We start from the raw sequence: 18,961 nt of genomic DNA on the forward strand, positions 1-18,961 counted from the left end.
CCCTGCTTAGTCACTGGAGCAATGTCCCTCAGTGGAGCAGACTTCTTGAAGTTCTGATTTTGTGCTCTGCTCCTCTCTCACTTCCCAGGAGCCAGATGACAGAGGATCCCTGCCCCTGTGGTCCATCTTCCTATATATCCCCTCAGATTCACTTCTCCACACTCCTATGTCCCAGAAAGTGGTTGCTTTTCTGTTCATAGAATAGCTGCTATTCTTTTCTTTGCTCTTCAATTGAGTTGGTAGGTATTCAGAATGGTTTGATAACTATCTAGCTGAATTTCTAGGACCAGACAAAATTTAGGTCTCCTACTCCTCTGCCGTCTTTCTCCTCCCCTCCTCTCGCACTTTATTATTATTTATTTGCTGGAGAAAGAGACAAAGAGAGAGAGGGAGAAAGATTGAGGGGAGAGACAAAGTTGGAGGAAGAGAGAGAATCCCAAGAAGACTCCCTGCTAAGTATGGAGGTGGACGTGGGACTCTGTCCCAGGACTCTGAGTTCATGACCCAGGTTAAACCAAGAGTTGGATGCTTAACCAACAGAGCCTTTCAGTCATCCCATAATCTCTCCCACTTTATACAAACCAACAAAAATCCCTTCCCATCTTCCCTCCAATTCACATAATCTCTTTCCTCCTATTTTAACAAAATTCCTGCCAAGATAGTTGCTTTCATTCACTGTCTTCAATTCCTCTCTGTTTAGAGGAATTCAGTTCCTATTGTTTAGAAACTAATCCAATCACACTTTTTGTCTACACTGTTCCACTCAACAAAATCTTCTGTCAAGGTTACCAGTGACTTGCCCACAGATCTGCTGGCTGGTTTTCCTTCTTCATCTGACCTGACCTACTGGTTCTCTCCTTCTTGAAAGATCTTCTTCACACTTTCTCTTAATTCTTCTCTGAACAGACCACCCACTCTCCTGTCCTGACTCTTCCACCATTTTCCTAACCACTAATTGTTGCAATGCCAAGTATTGCAACTCAGAGCTTTTCCTTTCCATATTTATACTCCATATTTCCAGGTGGTGTCATCTGGTCTCATAGCATCAACTATCATACATATACTGACTGATCAAATTTCTCTCTCCAGTCCAGATACCTTCCCTGAACTCCAGATTTGTCTTCCTAAATACAAACCTCATTTCTCCACTTGGATGAGTAACAGGTACCTTAAATTTAATATAATTTCTCACCTGATTACTGCAATCACAAAACTGATTTCTCTTATTTTCTTCTTGACTTCTATCACCTGCCCAGCCCATTCTCAATACAGGAACCAAAGTGATCTTGTTAAAACCAAAGTCCAATCATGTTACTTTCTGTTTAAATGCTTCCAATGGCTTCCCATTTACTCACAATAAAAGCCAAATCCTTACAATAAATGGTACTAACTTTGGATTTATATCTGTTGTATATAATCCTTAAAATAGAAATAGCCTACATAATTATGTTAATATGTAGGGCAAAATCTACATGGACTTCTAATATTTTTTTCTTTCTTTCTTTCTTTTGGACTTCCTATTTTCTTCTCTTCTCTTGAATACTGTTTAAGACAAAATAACATTATAAAAATAAATGAAAGGCACTACTATATATGAAATATTAATGAAGTTTTAGCTAGGTTTTATTATATTAGAATTAAACATTCCTCCAGGAACCCAAGTATATGTAGATTTCAGTAGCTTGCAAAATGGACTAAATTTTGAAATCTACTGTTCATCTATACAATCTTCCCAAAAGATAATTCTTCATTTTTTTCTAGCCATCAGAGACGTACATACATTACATTATTACATACATTACATACATACATACATTATTACACTTACTTTGTGGTTGAAGAGTAAGCTTATAGGAGTCAATTCCAACTTGACTAATGGTAAGGGAACTAGACAAACAAGTGCTTTCATTCACTTCTTCTATTCCAAAAGGGTCTATCACTTCCGCAATAACAGAGGACAAAAATCCTTGAGAAGTGTTATGATGTAATACTTTTCTTATGTAAGCTGTTCCAGTTTTCCTAAAAACAAAACCAACAAACATCCAGCCATCTGGATAAAACAGTGGTTCAAATGAACAAGTTTGTGAACACATGATTTATAAATGTACTACAAACAGCTAACAAATGAATACTTGGTTAACATTTGTTCAACCTCACTAACCAGCTATAGCAACCGATACAATTTCTCACCCATCAAATTAGCAGATATTTTTAAATGACAGGGTTCAGGAGCAGAAAGGATTGAGTGGAGACAGGCACTCATCCACCACAAACGGACTATGAACTGATACAAGCTTCCCAGAAAGCAAATTGACTGCATGCATTAAGAGCTCTAGCATTATATTCTAGCATTATATTCATCAGGGTTCTATCTTAAGACAATAACTTGAAGTGCAGGAAAAAAAGAGCTTTCCACACAGAGATGCTCATCAAGGAATTATGATAAAAATTAGAAATAAGAAACCACAAAGATAGGAAAATTAAGTAAATGATAATACATGATCCACTTAGAATAAATGCAACTATTAAAATTGCATTTAGAAAGTGTTTTTAATTACATAAGTAAAGCAGTCATGTTATAATGTCTAAATGAAAGAAGCAAGGTGAAAAATATTAATTAGAAAATTAAAAATGCATATTTAAGAGATTAATTGGTAATTCATCAAATGTTACCAGTTGTCACTTCTTAATGTTTATCCTCATGTTTATCTTTTTTTTAAAAAGGTTATTTATGTATTTATTTATTTGACAGAAAGAACAAGTAGGCAGAGCAGTAGGCAAAGGGCAAGGGAGAAGCAGTCTGTGCTGAGTATGGAGCCCAGTATGGGCCTGGATCCCAGGACCCTGAGATCATGACCTGAGCCAAATCAAGAGTCGGTCGCTTAACTCACTGAGCCACCCAGGTACACCCATGTTTATCGGACTTCTAAGAAATTTGTACAGTGAGTAAGTATAAGGAAAAAAATCCATTTTTAAAAAATGTAAAAAAAGAGTAATAAATATAGACACAGACCTTAACACCCTTCACAAAAATTAGCTCAAAGTGGATCACAGTCTTAAATATAAAATGCAAAACGATAAAGCTCATACAAGATTAACATACAAGATTAACATAGAAAACCTACATGACCTTGGTCATGCGGATGACTTTTTAGATATGATGATCCATGAAGAAAAAACTTGGTAAGCCATACTTTATTGAAGTTAAAAACTTCTGCTCTGTGAAAAACACTGCCAATAAAATTAGAAGACAAACCACATATTGGGGCACAGGGCCATGGCTATTTGCAAAAAACACATTTGATAACAGACTGTTATCCAAAATAAACTGTAAAGCAGGAAAAAAAGCCTTTTTTTTCTCTACTTCCCTAGATTCTGCACCTGGGGCCCTGGAAATTAAACTGACAAGAGACATATTACAAGAGAAAAAAAAATAGAGTTTATTAACCTGTGTGTCATGCTTCCACAGGAGAGAAATATCAGTGAGGAGGAACTCAAGGGGATGCTTAGAAAGTTTACAAAGCATTTTAACAAAGAACAGTAAGTTTGTAGAGAAGTGACAAGACAAAGGAAAAGAGGTTTAGAGTGCCAGACTGTAGAAAAGTTAATGTACAAGGAAACTAATGAAAGAGAAGTCTTGCTTAATAAGATTTGTTATGTAGATGCTGCTCAGGTTTCTGAACTGATACTCTCTGGAGATTAGGGATCATCTTGCCTTTCTTGGGAGGGAGGGAGAGAGCAGAGATTGTTTTTCTTTCTCTTCTTTTATTTTTCTTTCTTTTTATTTTTTTAAAGATTTGTTTACTTTAGAGAGAGAAAGAGAGAGAGAGAAAGAGAGAGCTTGCGCATGAACAGGGGGAGGGGCAGAGGGAAAGAGTGGGAGAGAATCTCAAGCAGACTCTCCAGTGAGGGCAGAACCAGAGGCACCGCTCCATCTCAGGACCCTGAGATTGTGACCTGAGCTGAAACCAAGAGTCCTGGGACACTTAATTGACTGAGCCACCCAAGCATGCCTCTTTTTCTTTTTTTTTAAAAAGAATTTATTTATTTAGTTAGCTATTTATTCACTTATTTATTTGAGAGAGAGAATGTGTGTGTGTGTGTGTGTGTGTGTGTGTGTACCTGCGCGCACGCATGCACACATGCTTAATTGCTTCACTGTTGTTTTTCCTTCAAGTTTTTTCTCAGATGAGAATTCAGGCAAATTATAAATATCTATGTTCTTGGTTAGAAGACCAGAGGAGAAATAACAGCTCTGTCATTTATCAGTTGTGTGATGTCTAGAAATCCCATCCCTGCACATCACAGTGTCCTTACACGTGTTTTATGAAGGGGTTACTTCAGTTTCAAGTCAGAGGCTTTTTTCCCTTGTGTCTGCTTCTTCTCAACTTCCTTCAGCTGAAAATAATCTGTAGGCCAAGCTGGAATATTTTGGGGTGACATATTCTGATCCCCTACAATACAAAACACTCTTAAAACTCAGTAGTAAGAAAACAACCCAATTAAAAATTGGCAAAAGATCTGAACAGACACTTCACTACAGAAGGTATGCAGATGGCAGATAAGCACATGAAAAGATGCTCCGTGTCATAGGTCATCAGGAAATGCAAATTAAAACAACCACAAGATGCCACTACACACCCATAGAATAGCAAAACTTGGGGCACCTAGCTGGCTCAGTCAGTAGAGCACTGACTCTTAATCACAGGGTTGTGACTTCCAGCCCCAAGTTAGGTGTGGAGCCTCCTTAAAATTTAGAAAAGTAAATAAAGATAGAATGGCAGGGTGGCTCAGTCGGTTAAGCCTCTGCCTTTGGCTCAGGTCATGATCCCAGGGTCCTGGGATCGAGTCCCACATTGGGATCCTTGCTTAGCGGGGAGCCTCCCTCTCACTCTGCCTGCTTGTGCTTTCTCACTCTCTCTCTCTGACAAAATAAAAATAGAATGGCAAAATGACAAAATTCTGATAACATCAAATGTATGCAAGGATATGGAGCAACAGGAACGCTCACTCATTGCAGGTGGGAATGCCGAACAGTACAGCCACTTTGGAAGACAGTTTGGCAGTTTCTTATAAAGCTAAAAATGTTCTGGGAGCCAGCAATCACATTTCTTGGTATTGATCCAAATGAGTTGAAAACAAGCTCACACAAAAATCTAAAGAAGGGGGCACCTGGGTGGCTCAGTGGGTTAAGCCTCTGCCTTAGGCTCAGGTCGTGATCTCAGGGTCCTGGGATTGAGCCCCACATCGGGCTCCCTGCTCAGCAGGGAGTCTGCTTCCACCTCTGCCTGCCTCTCTGCCTCCTTGTGATCTCTCTCTCTGTGTCAAATAAATAAATAAATAATCTTTAAAAAAATCCAAAGAAGGATGTTTATAAGAGCCTTTATTCATAATTGCCAAAAACTTGGAAGCAACTAAGCTGTCCTTAAGTAAGTGAATAGATAAATAATTGTATCCACTCAGACAATGGTATGTCAGTGTAGTTTCATGGATAGTAACAAGTGTACCACCATAATGCAGGGCACTGATAGTGGCAAAGGGGGTGTGTGTGGGTGTGGAGGGAGAGTCTATGAGAACTGTAATTTCTGCTCAGTTTTGCTCTGGACCTAAAACTTCTCCAAAGAGTAAAGTGTACTAAACACACACACACACACACACACACACACACACACTCAAAAACCTTAACCTCTTTGCCTCTGAAGTCAATGACCAATGGCCAGGTAGCTACCTTAACTACCAAAGCAGTCTCCCCCCCTTCGCTATTGGAGTCTCTTGTATTCGAGTATTTAGGATTGCTCTTGGTAATTGCACTCTATCATTCCAGGAGAGGTAAGAAATCCAGTTTTAAAGGAGGAGGGAAGGAGATTTGGAAGGATAGGCTTAAAATTAGATGAGTCAGTGAATTCTTGAGGCAGAGAGTAATAGCTGGGGAAAACACTGCAAAAGGACAGATAGACAACTATCATCAAACTTAACTACCTACACATGCTAAGCTTCCATTCCAAGACTGATGCCATCCTGGGCCCTGCCCCCTTCCCACCCAGTGGCCTACTGTTGGTGGCCTTTCCACCATACCATCTCACTATGCACCATCCTGTTTATTAAACACAATGGAGGGATACCTGGGTGGCTCAGTTGGTTAAGCAGCTGCCTTCGGTTCAGGTCATGATCCCAGCATCCTGGGATCAAGTCCCACATCGGGCTCCTTGCTTGGCAGGGAGCCTGCTTCTCCCTCTGCCTCTGCCTGCCACTCTGCCTGCCTGTGTTCGCTCCAAATATTAAATAAATAAATAAATAAATAAATAAACATGATGGATTTTTTTCTTGCTCTATGCCTTTACACTTGCAATTCCTTTCACCTGGAAAGCTTTTCCCTCGTTCTTTGCTCTCTGTTCTCAGCTCTTTGCTGATCCTTCTTAATCCCTTTGGTCACCACATTTACTTTCTTCTTAGCATGTATGAGATCTAAAAATATTTTGTTTTTTGTTACCTATTTGTCCTCTGCCTCTGGTCATTAGAATGTCTTCTCCATTTGAGCAAGGACCTTGTCTATTTTAATTACTGCAATCTTCCCAGTGCCAGCATAAGACTCAACACATACTAGGCACTTGGTAAATATTAACTGAATTATTAAATAGCCTCACTAAAAATGTGTAAATGTTGATGCTTTCCTTTTTAAGCAATTTAGTATGAATAGTGACATTGTTATCACTTTTAAGAGTTTGCTGACTTTGTTATAAAATGAGTTAAGTTCCTTCTTAATACTTGATCACTTATGAAGTGACTATAATTCTCCAGTTACCAAGCAGATATGGTTTTTGTTTTTTGTTTTTTGTTTTTTACCTGGGTGGGTATTTAGACAATTCCTACTATGGGAAGGAGTTTGATTCAGTATCAGTATTGAATAGGTTTGATTCAATATCTCATTGTAAGGGGTACTGTTATTGAGATTATATAAGGCTTTTGACCCCATGATCTGGATTCCTTGCTAATGATATGAGTTCCTTCTTTTCCAGCATCTAACCTTAGTTCCTGAGTCTTATTCCTCAAATCTCTTTTGAATTCCCAGCCTACCATTTGCCACACTGCCTGATCCCTTACCCATAGCCTGTCCACCTCAGGTACTTGTCTCCTTAAGCACAGTGTGAGAACCTCAGATTCCATCACCGTGATAGGACAACCTGCAGCTGGATAGAGCAAGCAGAAGACAAGTATCGATGGTTTTTTTAGGTCAAGATCCAGGCAATGGAACAAAGTAATGGCAATTTTTCTGTCCTGTTAGTCTACCTCCCAAGTATCTCTCAAATCCCTCAATTCCTCTCCAATTCTACTATCAACACCTTAGACTAGATCATCAAAATGTATCCTAGACCACTGAAAATGCCTTTTAAATGACGTAAGTGAATCCACAACACAACTACAGTGGTATTCTTAAAAAAAAAAAAAGCTAGCTAAGATAGTTTATAAGTTTAAAGAAAGTAGTAATAATGGTGTGGTTGTGCTGGCAGGCTGTGCCTTCCACATCTCATCTCCATGCCATTCTACATGGAGAAGAAGAAAGTTCTTCTCCCCATGATAAGCCAAGAGGACCTTCAATGGGACCACTTTATAAGCTGACATGTCTTCTGAGGTTTGAGGGGCAAAGGGATCATAATTAGACTCATCCTAAGAAAATATAAAGAGTGGAGACAGATCAGACATCTAGGGTTTGGGGTTATATATGCAGGGACAAAAATATCAATTAATTTTAGGGGAACCTGGTGGCTCAGTTTTTCTGACTCTTTATTTCAACCTGGGTCATGATCTCAAAATCATGAGGTCAAGCCCCATGTCATGCTCCATGATCAGCAGGGAGTTTACTTGAGATTCTCTAACTCCCTCTCCCCCTCCCCTCCTCCCTCCCCACATGTGCTCTCTGTCACTCTAAAATAAGTAAATAAATCTTTCTTTAAAATCAATTAATTCTAGACTTTAATTTAACACACATGTAAAAATCTTGTATAACATGAAAAAAATTCTCAAAAAAACCCCAAACATAAAGACTTGGATAGATATTCCTCCTGTGAAGATACAGAAATGGCCAATAAACAGATGAAAAGATGCCCCCATCACTAGTAATTAGGAAAATGGAAATCAAAACTGTAATGAAGTACCACATCACATCCATCAGGATGGCTATAATCAAAAAAATTATACAGAAAGTAAAAAGTGTTGGCCAGGATGTGGAGAAACAAGAATGCTTGTGCCTTGTTATTTGGAATGTAAAATGGTGTAGCTGCTGTGGAAAATGGTATGAAGTTTCCTCAAAATATTAAACACTGGGGGCGCCTGGGTGGCTCAGTTATTAAGCAACTGCCTTCAGCTCAGGTTGTGATTCCAGGGTTCTGGGATCGAGCCCCATTTCGGGCTCTCTGTTCAATGAGGAGTCTGCTTTTCCCTCTCCCACCCCTGCTGCCTGTGTTCCCTCTCTCCCTGTCTCCCCCTCTGTCAAATAAACAAAATCTTAAAAATATATATTAAGCATTAAATTATCATCTGATCCAGCAATTCCAATTCTGGGCATATGCATTATAGAATTGAAGGCAGGGTCTCAAAGAGATATTTGTACATCCCTGTTTGTAACAGTGTTATTCACAAAAGCCAAAAGATGGAAGTAACCCAAATGTCCATTGATAGTTGAATAGATCAGTAAAATGGGGTACATTTTTCTTTATGGATACGTGTATATATGGCAAAGAATAGAATATGATTCAGCCTTAAAAAGGAAGGAAATCCTCATAAGGTACGACAAGGAACGGATCATGAATGAAACTTGAGAACGTTATGCTAATTAAGCCAGTCACAAAAGAACAGATACTATATGATTCCATTTATATGAGGTCCCTAGTCTAGTCAAATTCATAGAAACGGAAAGTAGAATGGTGGTTTTCAGGCACTGTGAGGTCTGGAATATGGGGAGTTCTTGTTTAATGGTTACTGTGCTTCCGTCTGGAAGACGAAAGAGTTCTGGAGATGGATCATCATTACGGTTGCACAATAATGTGAATACGCTTAATGCTACAGATCTATACACTTAAAAATGGCTAAAATAGTACATTTTATGTTGTGTATATTTTACTACAATGGAAGCACTGAATACAAAATAAAAGCATTATTTTTAAAAAATTTCTTTAAAATATTTTATTTATTTATTTATCTGAGAGAGAGAGAGAGAGAGAGAGCACGAGAGGGGGAAGGTCAGAAGGAGCAGCAGACTCCCCACTGAGCTGGGAGCCCGATGTGGGGCTTGATCCCAGGACTCTGGGATCATGACCTGAGCCAAAGGCAGTCACTTAACCCACTGAGTCACCCAGACACCCTATTTTTTCAAATTTTTATTTTAAAGAGGGAAAGAGAGAGTGTCTGCAGGAGACAGGGGCTGAGGGAGAGGGAGAAACTCAAGCAGACTCCCCACTGAGGGCAGAGCCCAACTCGGGGTCCAATCTCAACCCTGAGATCATGACCTGAACCAAAATCAAGAGTCAGACGCTCAAACAAGTGAGCCACCCAGGTGCCCCAATATAGAAGCGTTATTAAAAACAAACAAACAAACAAACAAGTAAGTGTTCTTCTGAATCTTACTCTTAAGTGCTACCTATTTAACTCTTCAGTATTTATATGCAGTTGCTCTAATAATACCCTTTCTCCATATACTTACTGTTTATATTTCTCTGTGTCTATTTTTTTTAAAAGAATGAGTCAATTGCTTTCCCTTCATTACCTCTATAGCAACATGGGTCTTCAATCCCTGTGCAAAAATGCCCAGTCATGGCTGCCCATCTGGCTAATGGCAGACCAAAGTCATGAAGATAGATATGGTCAGTCTATGCTATAGGCATTCAGGATAATTGCCAATTGCAGTTGCCAGTACACATGTCCTAAGTAAAACTGGGAAATGACTGAATTTGCCTCTTGATAACCTTCTGTCTCCTTTTCCTTCAATCTTCTCCATTATGACTCATGGCTCAGCAGCCCCCAGATCAGCGCCTCTGTGTCCAAAGTCACCAATTCTAACTGTGGAAACACCTTCATAAAGCCCTCTTTTTTCCCAACTAAGAATGTCCCAGTTTCCAGAACAATCTTTCTCTTCAACAGTCTCCCAAACCTTGTCAAAATCCCTTATCCAAAGTGACTGACAACAGCATGATCTGAGAAGGTTACTGAATGAATGGTTATCCTTACAAGAATGCCTAATGGGGTACCAAAAGCTCTGGTTTTAGATTTCCTGTCTGGTTTTTCTTTGACTTTGAAGGATATACTGAAGTCAGATAAAAAACAAACAAATAAATACAAATCATTATAGAGATGAAAATAGTCACCAAATATGAACAAAATGTTCAACTCATCAGGAAGACTTAAAAATTCTAAACTTCTGGGGCTCCTGGGTTGCTCAGCTGTTTAAGTGTCTGACTCTTGATTTTGGCTCAGGTTGTGATCTCAAGGTCGTGAGATCAAGCCTCAGGTCCAGCTCCGAGCTGAGCATGGAACTTCCTTAAGATTCTCTCTCTCCTTCCTCTTCTGCCCCTCCCCCCCTTTTTTTAAAGAGATTTATTTATTTATTTGAGAGAATCGAGAGAGCATGAGTTGGGGAAGGTCAGAGGGAGAAGCAGCCTCCCTGGATACGGGACTTGATCCTGGGACTCCAGGATCATGACCTGAGCTGAAGGCAGTCACTTAACCCAGTCAGCCTCCCAGGCACCCCACCCCCCAAAATTCTAAACTTACATGTATCTAACAACAGCCTCAAAACATACAAGTAAAAATTGATAAAGCCACAGAAAGACATTGATAAATCTATTAACACACACAGAAATTCTAACACAACTCTCTCAATAATTAATAGATTGAACAGAAAAAATAATCAGTAAAGAATCAGAAAATTGGAATATTAACAAAATTAATCTGACAAATACTTACATTGCGCTGAACAATAGACTATAGTCTCCATAAACACATGCGGAATATTTACAAAAAATTGAGCATAATAGCCTAGTCTTTCACCATAAAGAAAATTTCAACCAATTTTTAAAAAAATCACACTTATGGGGCGCCTGGTGGCTCAGTGGGTTACAGCCTCTGCCTTTGGCTCAGGTCATGATCCCAGGATCCTGGGATCGAGTCCCGCGTCGGGCTCTCGGCTCAGTGGGGAGCCTCCTTCCCCATCTCTCTCTGCCTGCCTCTCTGCCTACTTGTGATCTCTGTCTGTCAAATAAATAAATAAAATCTTTTGAAAAAAATCACACTTTTGAGAAACAGGAAATTATGATCTTAAACAAAGTGTTCCAGAAAATAAAATTGAAATATTTACTTATGACCCTGGTATCATCTTATACAAAAAATCAAGTGAGGACATATGAGAAAGAAACTATAGGCAAAAATCGTTTGTAAACACAGATGCAAAAATCCTAAATGTTAGCAAACTGAATCAAGAAATGTATGAACATAGATAATACACAGTGACTAATATAGGTGTATTCCAAGACATCCATGTTAGTAAATCTTGGAATCAGACGTGTGAAATCCATAATATAATTCACATCATCAAATTAAGAGTTAAAGGAGAAAATTCTATATATAAGCCCAGTAGATGCAGAACCATTTAACACCAAAAATAAAACACCTCTTAAACTGAAAAAATATAGATATATTTTTTAAAGATTTTATTTATTTGTCAGAGAGAGAGAGAGCACAGGCAGGCCGAGTGGCAGCAGAGGCAGAGGGAGAAGCAGGCTCCCGGCTGAGCAAGGAGCCCAATGTGAGACTTGATCCCAGGACGCTGGGATCATGACCTGAGCCGAAGGCAGCTGCTTAGCCAAATGAGCCACCCAGGCGTCCCAATATTTTTTTCTATAAGCAAAAAGGGTAAAAGAAAAAAGATGAAAGGCGTAATACATAATGGTGAAATGCTTTAAATATTCTTTTAAAAGTCAGGAACAGGGACGCCTGGGTGGCTCAGTGGTTTAAGCCTCTGCCTTCAGCTCAGGTCATGATCTCAGGGTCCTGGGATCAAGCCCCACATCGGGCTCTCTGCTCAGCGGGGAGCCTGCTTCCTCCTCTCTCTCTGCCTGTCTCTCTGCCTACTTGTGATCTCTCTCTGTCTATCAAATAAATAAATAAAAATTAAAAAAAAAAAGTCAGGAACAACAGGGGCACCTGGGTGACTCAGTGGTTAAACATCTGCCTTTGGCTCAGGTCCTGATCACAGTGTCCTGGGATGGAGCCCCACATGGGGCTCCCAACTCAGTGGGGAGTCTGCTTCTCCCTCTCCCTCAAAAAAAAAAAAAAATCAGGAACAACACAAAAGCCTGCTGCTAGAGTCTGAACCTTAGTGCCTGTCCTCTCCCTATTCATATGTCAAAAACTTGATGCCCAAAGTGATGGTATTAGGAAGGGGGGGCCTTTGGGAGGTGACTTAGGTCATGAGGGTAGAGCCCTCACAAAAATGGGATTAGGGCCCTTTACCAAGGAGCCTCCAGAGAGACCCAGAACCCTCTACCATGTGAGGACACAGTAAGAAGTCAGCCGTCTGCAACCCGGAACAACCCAGAAGAGGTCTTCACCAGAATCTGACCCTGCTGGCCCCTGAGTGTGGACATGGTCTCCAGAACCAGAAGACATACACTTCTGTTGTTAGTAAGCCACTCCACCTGTGGCCTTCTGTGACAGCAGCCCCAACGGATGAAGTCACCCACTGTGTCCCCTTCTAGTTAACAAGACCCTAGACACTGTAATAGGGAAAAGGTATACCATGCTAAGAAATGTTAAGAAACAAAACAAACTATTTACTAGTGATACAGTGATTGTCTTGGAAAAACAAGTACCACTACTCAGAAAATCCAAAATAACACAGAAGACAAGTGCTGCAATAATTAAAGAAAGTTAGCAGATTCGAACAATTTATGGTTGCTATAGAGAAGTCAGTTATCCAGACTTCGGAGGCAGAAAGGTGAAGCCAACAAGAAAAAGAAACAAAATAAAGCAGATAAAGTAGAAAGTTATCGCTTTCCGTAACCCCATCCGGGAACTAGCGTCAGCAACAAAGATAACCGACTCACAGGACATGCCCGGAATGAGCAATTCCAAGGGAAATTAACACAGGAACCGTGTGGAGGAGCTTGGGAGGGAGAAACACAGTGCTGGCCCTCACACAAACAAGAAATAGCTAGAACTGTTAAAAAAAAAAAAAAAGTGATACCTAAGGGTATGTTGCTGTGTGAGTTTGGAAAAGCTGGAGCACCTTTTGAAGGGGAGTCTACATGCACAAGTTCTTTCCATGGGCTTCCCTGGAGGCTTCTGGAAAGACCAGAGCAGAGCCAATAGCCCAGAGGTCCAGGCAGCCTGGAGGATGGGAGAAAACAGCATGAAGCACCACCCACTTTCCTGAACCTTCTTTCATAGGAAGCAAAACTTTAAGGCCTGGGAGGCTGGACATTAACCATTTTTGCACACAGACCTCAAAAGGGGTGATCCATGCTGGGAGGGGGTCCCTGCGGGGTGGGGGGGCTGGCTCTGACATCCTGGTTTCCTGCTTGCTTCCCTCCCTGGCCTTTTCCCTACGTAGGAAAAGCTTTAAGCTACTGGGTGATGGGAAGCAAAGCCACTCATCCATGGGGTACAGGCAAAGACACGTTAAGACGACAGAAGGAAAAAATAGTAACTCTCTGCCCATTAACAGAGGGTCAGGAGGCTGTTTTGAGCCTAAAATTCTGAAAGAACAAAGTAGAACTATTCCACTTTCAGGAGAACAGCCAGAAATTTCCACCCAAGATTGAACTGCAGCCATCAGGCAGAATTTGGCTACAAGAGGTCATTTCTATTAACAGATTAGTGTGTTTTGGGTTTTGTGTGGTTTTTTTTTTTTTTCCTCCTTAATGGACCCCGACAAGCTGAATCTAAGGTTTAGATGCAAGGACAAAGGCCAAGGGAGGGGGCGCTGCTCACAGAGGGTTAGTCAGTCGTCAAAAGGAAGACTAATATGCCAACGAAACAGAAGAGAGGAGAAACAGACCCACGCACGCATGCAAACCTGAGAGATGGATGCAGGGGGGCAGGGAGGGCACATCAAGGGGAAAAGGGGAGACTTGTAAGGACAGTTGGTTATTTACCTAAAAAAAAAAAGAAAGACAGAAATCAGTGCTCACTCCACAAGACACGCATACGCTCTAGACAGACTGAACACTTCAACATGAAAAGCAAAAGTTTAACACGATTATAAGGAAACACAGGAGAGTTGCTAAAGGCAGGGCGGTGTGTTCGTGCGAGTGACTAGCGCACGCGTCAGCACCAAGTGATTTGGAAAATATTGTCGCTGCACAGAAAAGGCGAGTCGCAGGAGAAGAACACCTTGACAGAACCCAACAGTGCGCTCTGATGCATAGGGACATGTTGAAGCCCTAAAGAAGAAAAAACGTCTCAGTGTTCACAGAAAATTCGAGATGATGCTGATCTCTGCAGGGACTGGCGTCACGGGGGGCAGCGGAGAAACAGGATAGAAAAGGAAAGGATCCCTGGAGAACTGCCCAAAGGGTGAAGGGACCCTGTCACCCGGAGTGACAGGGGCAGCTGTCACCAAGGGGACACTTGTCACCTCCAAAGGACTCCGGGGTCTCTGCCCACTTTATTTCATCTGCCTTCTCTCCCCCAAATTCTGGAAGGGAAGAAGATAGAAGCTGGAAAATAGCAAGCATGAGCAAATACACCTCCACCCCAGGCGGCCCAGTCTGGGTCAGGCCCAAATACGGGCTGGGAAACGCATTTAAATTGGGTAAGAATTTGACCTCTTTTGAAACACTGGACAAGAAGAGAGCCATGTGATTATTAGACTGACTTAGACTTTCTAAGCCAAGGAAATGTTCATGTGCCCTCAAAGAGAAAAGCTATGGGATTTGCCTGATACTTTACCTAGAGGTTAAGTCCACTGAGGAGTCGGAAGGACAGGAGGAGGAAAATTCAAGGTGGTCTTTCCAGCTTGTTCAGGGAGCAAATTTCCCATCTATCCGTCCAGTTATTCACTTAATTAGAAGCCTCGGGTGCTTCCCCCTTGCTTGGAATGATCTCCAACCCTTGCTCCCAGCCCTGGCTGGGACACAGAAGGCCCTCCCTGACCTGGCTCGACGGGTCTTCAATAACTTCTCTCCTTTTTTCATGACACTGAAGTCACTCTGGTTTTCCTTCAGTTTCTCAAATACCCATCATGCTCCCTTTGCCTGGGGGCCTTCCACATACTGTTCTCTCTGTCTGGAACCTTCCCCCACCGCCCCCTTCATCCTCATTCTTCCGATCCCATCCTAAGCAGCACTGGCTCTGAGCAACTTTCCAACATCCTCCAAACAAGGGCTCAACCCCCAGGAAAATACTCTCTAGATGCGCCACGCCCCTCTGCTGTCAACTGTCATCACGTAAGTTCAAGGTGTGCATGGGTTCGAATGCCCTCTTCATGGCTCTCTCAGGACACTGCGAGCCCCTTGAGTGTAGTAAGTTTTAGGCAACTATTTGTGGAAGAAATAAATGAAGGGCTCCCCTTGCTCTACTCTCTGACTACCTAGAATCTGCCTTGGCCTATTGCTGACTTTGGGATTTTGGGTCCCCCATCCTTGACCTGCCCAGTTGAAGTCTGCCTTCCTTCCAGTTCTCTGATCCTGGCTCTTCCCTCCCCTTTCCTGCCTTGGAGATGCTCATTCCCTAGCTTCTGCACAAGTAGAACCAAATTCCCGAGTCTGATCACAGAATGTACTGTTCCAATTTTCAAATACAGTTTCCTCACATTTCAAAAGTTCACCTTACGCCATTTCACTTGGACCAAAGACCTGTGTTAGCACTTGTGTTTGTTAACTCAAAGAAGCCTGAAGAGAATTTTCACTTTTACGAGAAAACACGAAAAGTGAGAAGAGCATCCGCTTTTTTTTTGCAGGGAGCAGATCTGTTATAGGGGCCCCGCCCAGCCCCTTCTCAGCATCAAGTCACCAGAGCTCTGACCTGGGTGAGCACCAGGTGCTGGGCTTTATCTCCACTTATTTTGTGCATCTGTTAGCAAGATGTGTCCTAGGGTATCAGAAAAAGCCTAATAGAGGGTATTTTGTGGGGGGGGTCTGGGAATGCTCAGAAATTTTCCCATGTAAGTTCAGGGTAATTGCTTCTTTGCTTTACTCCTGTCCAGCTCGTGAAAAGTTTCATAGGACTGGTGTACTTTGACATAGTAAGGGAAACTTGTATTTGGATGCTTAAGAGAATGATCATATGCTTTTTAAAATAAGCAGGATGTAAAAAAATTAATATTAACATTGAGATTATCATGCTAATCTTTTAAAAAGCGATTCTATGTTTTCTTTTTAAAAAGATTTTATTTATTTATTTGACAGAGAAAGAGAGCACAAACAGGCAGAGCAGCAGGTAGAGGGAGAAGCAGACTCCCTGCTCGACACAGGGCTCAATCCCAGGGTTCTCGGATCACAACCCGAGCCAAAGGCAGCTGCTTAACTGACAGAGCCACCCAGGCGCCCTGATTCTTTTTTCTACAAGGACAAACCTACAGAAACGAAGTGGCTTGGGATGTCACCCATACGAAAACTGTTGAAAACAAAATATAGTTTTAGAGATCACAGGTGCTTTTCCTCAACATAGAAAGTTCTATAATCCTTGTTAGAAACAAAAGAAACAATGACGATAACAACAAACAATGTATGCCCAGCACTTTTTCTATTGCATGTGAATTTAGTCTTCACCTCCACTTCTGTGTGAGCCACCCCGTGATACGTGGAGTTGCTGGCTGTGGGACAAGGTGCATACTGATGGCCCAATACAAATATAATAGAGACAGATTTCGCCCTGGAGGAACAGGACCCACTCACCATAGGGTGAGTTCAGGGGCGCCTGGTGACTCAGTCAGTTGAGCGTCCAACTCTTGATTTTGGCTCAGGTTCACGACATCAGGGTGTGAGATCAAGCCCTGTGTCTGACTTCACACTTAGCTGGCAGTCTGCTTAAGATGCCCCCTCTGTCCCTCTCCCCACTTTAAAAAAAAAAAAAAAGGAACAGGGTTGAGTTTCTGGTCATCTGAAATTGTTCCTTTTCTGGCTGTTAGATATTTCGGGAGTCATAAAGTTCATCACATTCTTCGAAGAGAGTTTTCAGACTTAAAGGTAGCTTTCAGGGCTGGTGACTCTTGCTGATACCTTAGAAGTAAGCACTTCTAGGAATATCTCATACCCAGCCATGCGGTAATTCATGCAAGATGGCCTTCACACTGTTAGATGTGTCTGTCTCCAAGACATGTGAGAATGGCCGTGTGTGACCCCTGTGGACAAACAGTGTCCAGTGAAGCCAAGAACATGTTGGATACTCAAGATGACAGAGCACATTTCCCGATAGTGCCGACATAACCAGCCCCGCGTTTCTAAGCCTGGGGCCTCACTCAAGGCACCTTGGCATCTATAAGTGTATTTGGCCTTCTGAAGTATCAGAAAAAGATGTACGCTATTTCATCAAGGAAACCACTCAAAGAAGTTGCCTCAAAATTTGGAGTTGAGTAACCAGTGTTCAGTCTAAATAAACGGGAGGCAAATAAGTACCTACCTGGAGTGTATCACTTTTCCCAAGTGCATGTTGTTGAATTTCTTGGTGTATATGGTTCCCTCAGGTTCATTTGCAGGCACGTACGCATAAAAGATAATTTCTTTTAAGGCGATGTACTGAGGCGCTAGGGCAGTTTCGAAGCCCATATCAGGAGCCTGGAGAAGGAAAAGAACAAAAGACATTGCATTTTATACTATTTTATATTTTAATTAGGGAAAAATGCAAATATCAGATTGGTTTCCAGTGGGTGTCACAACAGTACTGTTTGGCTTAACAATAGGAGTCATATTTCAACATGTTCTGTTTGTAGATCCGTGTGTGCACAAGGGATAATGCCTTTTTCCATTAGGGAGGCAAAGAAATTCTGAGGAGTAAGGTTCAGTTTAGGGTTCCTGTGCCTTTGGTAGAAGGCCGGAGTGCAAGGGTGGGTGGAGGTGTGTTTTCCATTGTGTAGAAGTACAGATTTTAGAGCTCAGTTCTTCTTTTTTTTTTTTTTTAAAGATTTTATTTATTTGATGGACAGAGATCACAAGTAGGCAGAGGCAGAGAGAGAGGGGAAGCAGGTTCCCCGCTGAGCAGAGAGCCTCACGCGGGGCTCGATCCCAGGACCCCGAGATCATGACCCGAGCCAAAGGCAGAGGCTCAACCCACTGAGCCACCCAGATTCCTCTGGAGCTCAGTTCTTAATGGAGTACTTTTGTTTTTTAAAGGATTTTATTTATTTATTTGACAGAGAGGGAACACAAGTAGGGAGAGTGTTAGAGGGAGAAGCAGGCTTCCTGCCAAGCAGGGAGCCTGATGTGGGGTTCGATCCCAGGACCCTGGGATCATGACCCAAGCTGAAGGCAGATGCTTAATGACTGAGCCACCCAGGCGCCCCACTGGCGTATTTTTTTAAGGAAGGGGCCATGGCAAATGTCTCCTCACTTGAAAGCGGCTGCCAATTTTCCTTGCCTTGGGATGGTCCCTAAAGTTCGCAAAGCTGGACAGGATCAGGATCAGAGAAGGGTGTGTTGAAAAGACCACCCCGAAGGGGATGCTGGGGTTGACCTTGTGGACATGACATGAGGAGTAGGTGGTAGATAGTGCAGACTGGCTGGGGGCACAGGCATTCAATGGTGCCTCTAAGACCCATTTTCTGTCATGCCCTGTCCCCTGGATCTTGGGAAGAAGAGAGTAGGAAACAGGCAAGAATTGGCGTGAGACTGAATGGGTGTCTTAAGGCTCTTTCGCAAAGGCCGAAAGTGCTTTAGAATTCCCAATGCCATTCTAGCATGTGAGTGACAAGAACATCCCACAGAAAGTGTGTACAAGGCCAGTGAAAGGCCACACACGACAAAAGCACAGGCCC

The 18,961-nt window shown here is 41.9% G+C and overlaps 1 protein-coding gene across 1 annotated transcript in view; it reads right to left on the reverse strand.

Moving 5' to 3' along the window:
* The window catches only part of CATSPERB (cation channel sperm associated auxiliary subunit beta), a 109,946-nt gene that overhangs the window by 27,791 nt on the left and 63,194 nt on the right, over positions 1–18,961 (reverse strand). The window contains 2 exon segments of the mRNA XM_044231233.1: positions 1,829–2,019; positions 17,611–17,765. Coding sequence (XP_044087168.1) covers positions 1,829–2,019; positions 17,611–17,765 — 346 coding nt within the window.

The sequence above is a fragment of the Neovison vison genome, chromosome 13, assembly GCF_020171115.1.
Source record: "Neovison vison isolate M4711 chromosome 13, ASM_NN_V1, whole genome shotgun sequence".
Taxonomy (NCBI): Eukaryota; Metazoa; Chordata; class Mammalia; order Carnivora; family Mustelidae; genus Neogale; species Neogale vison.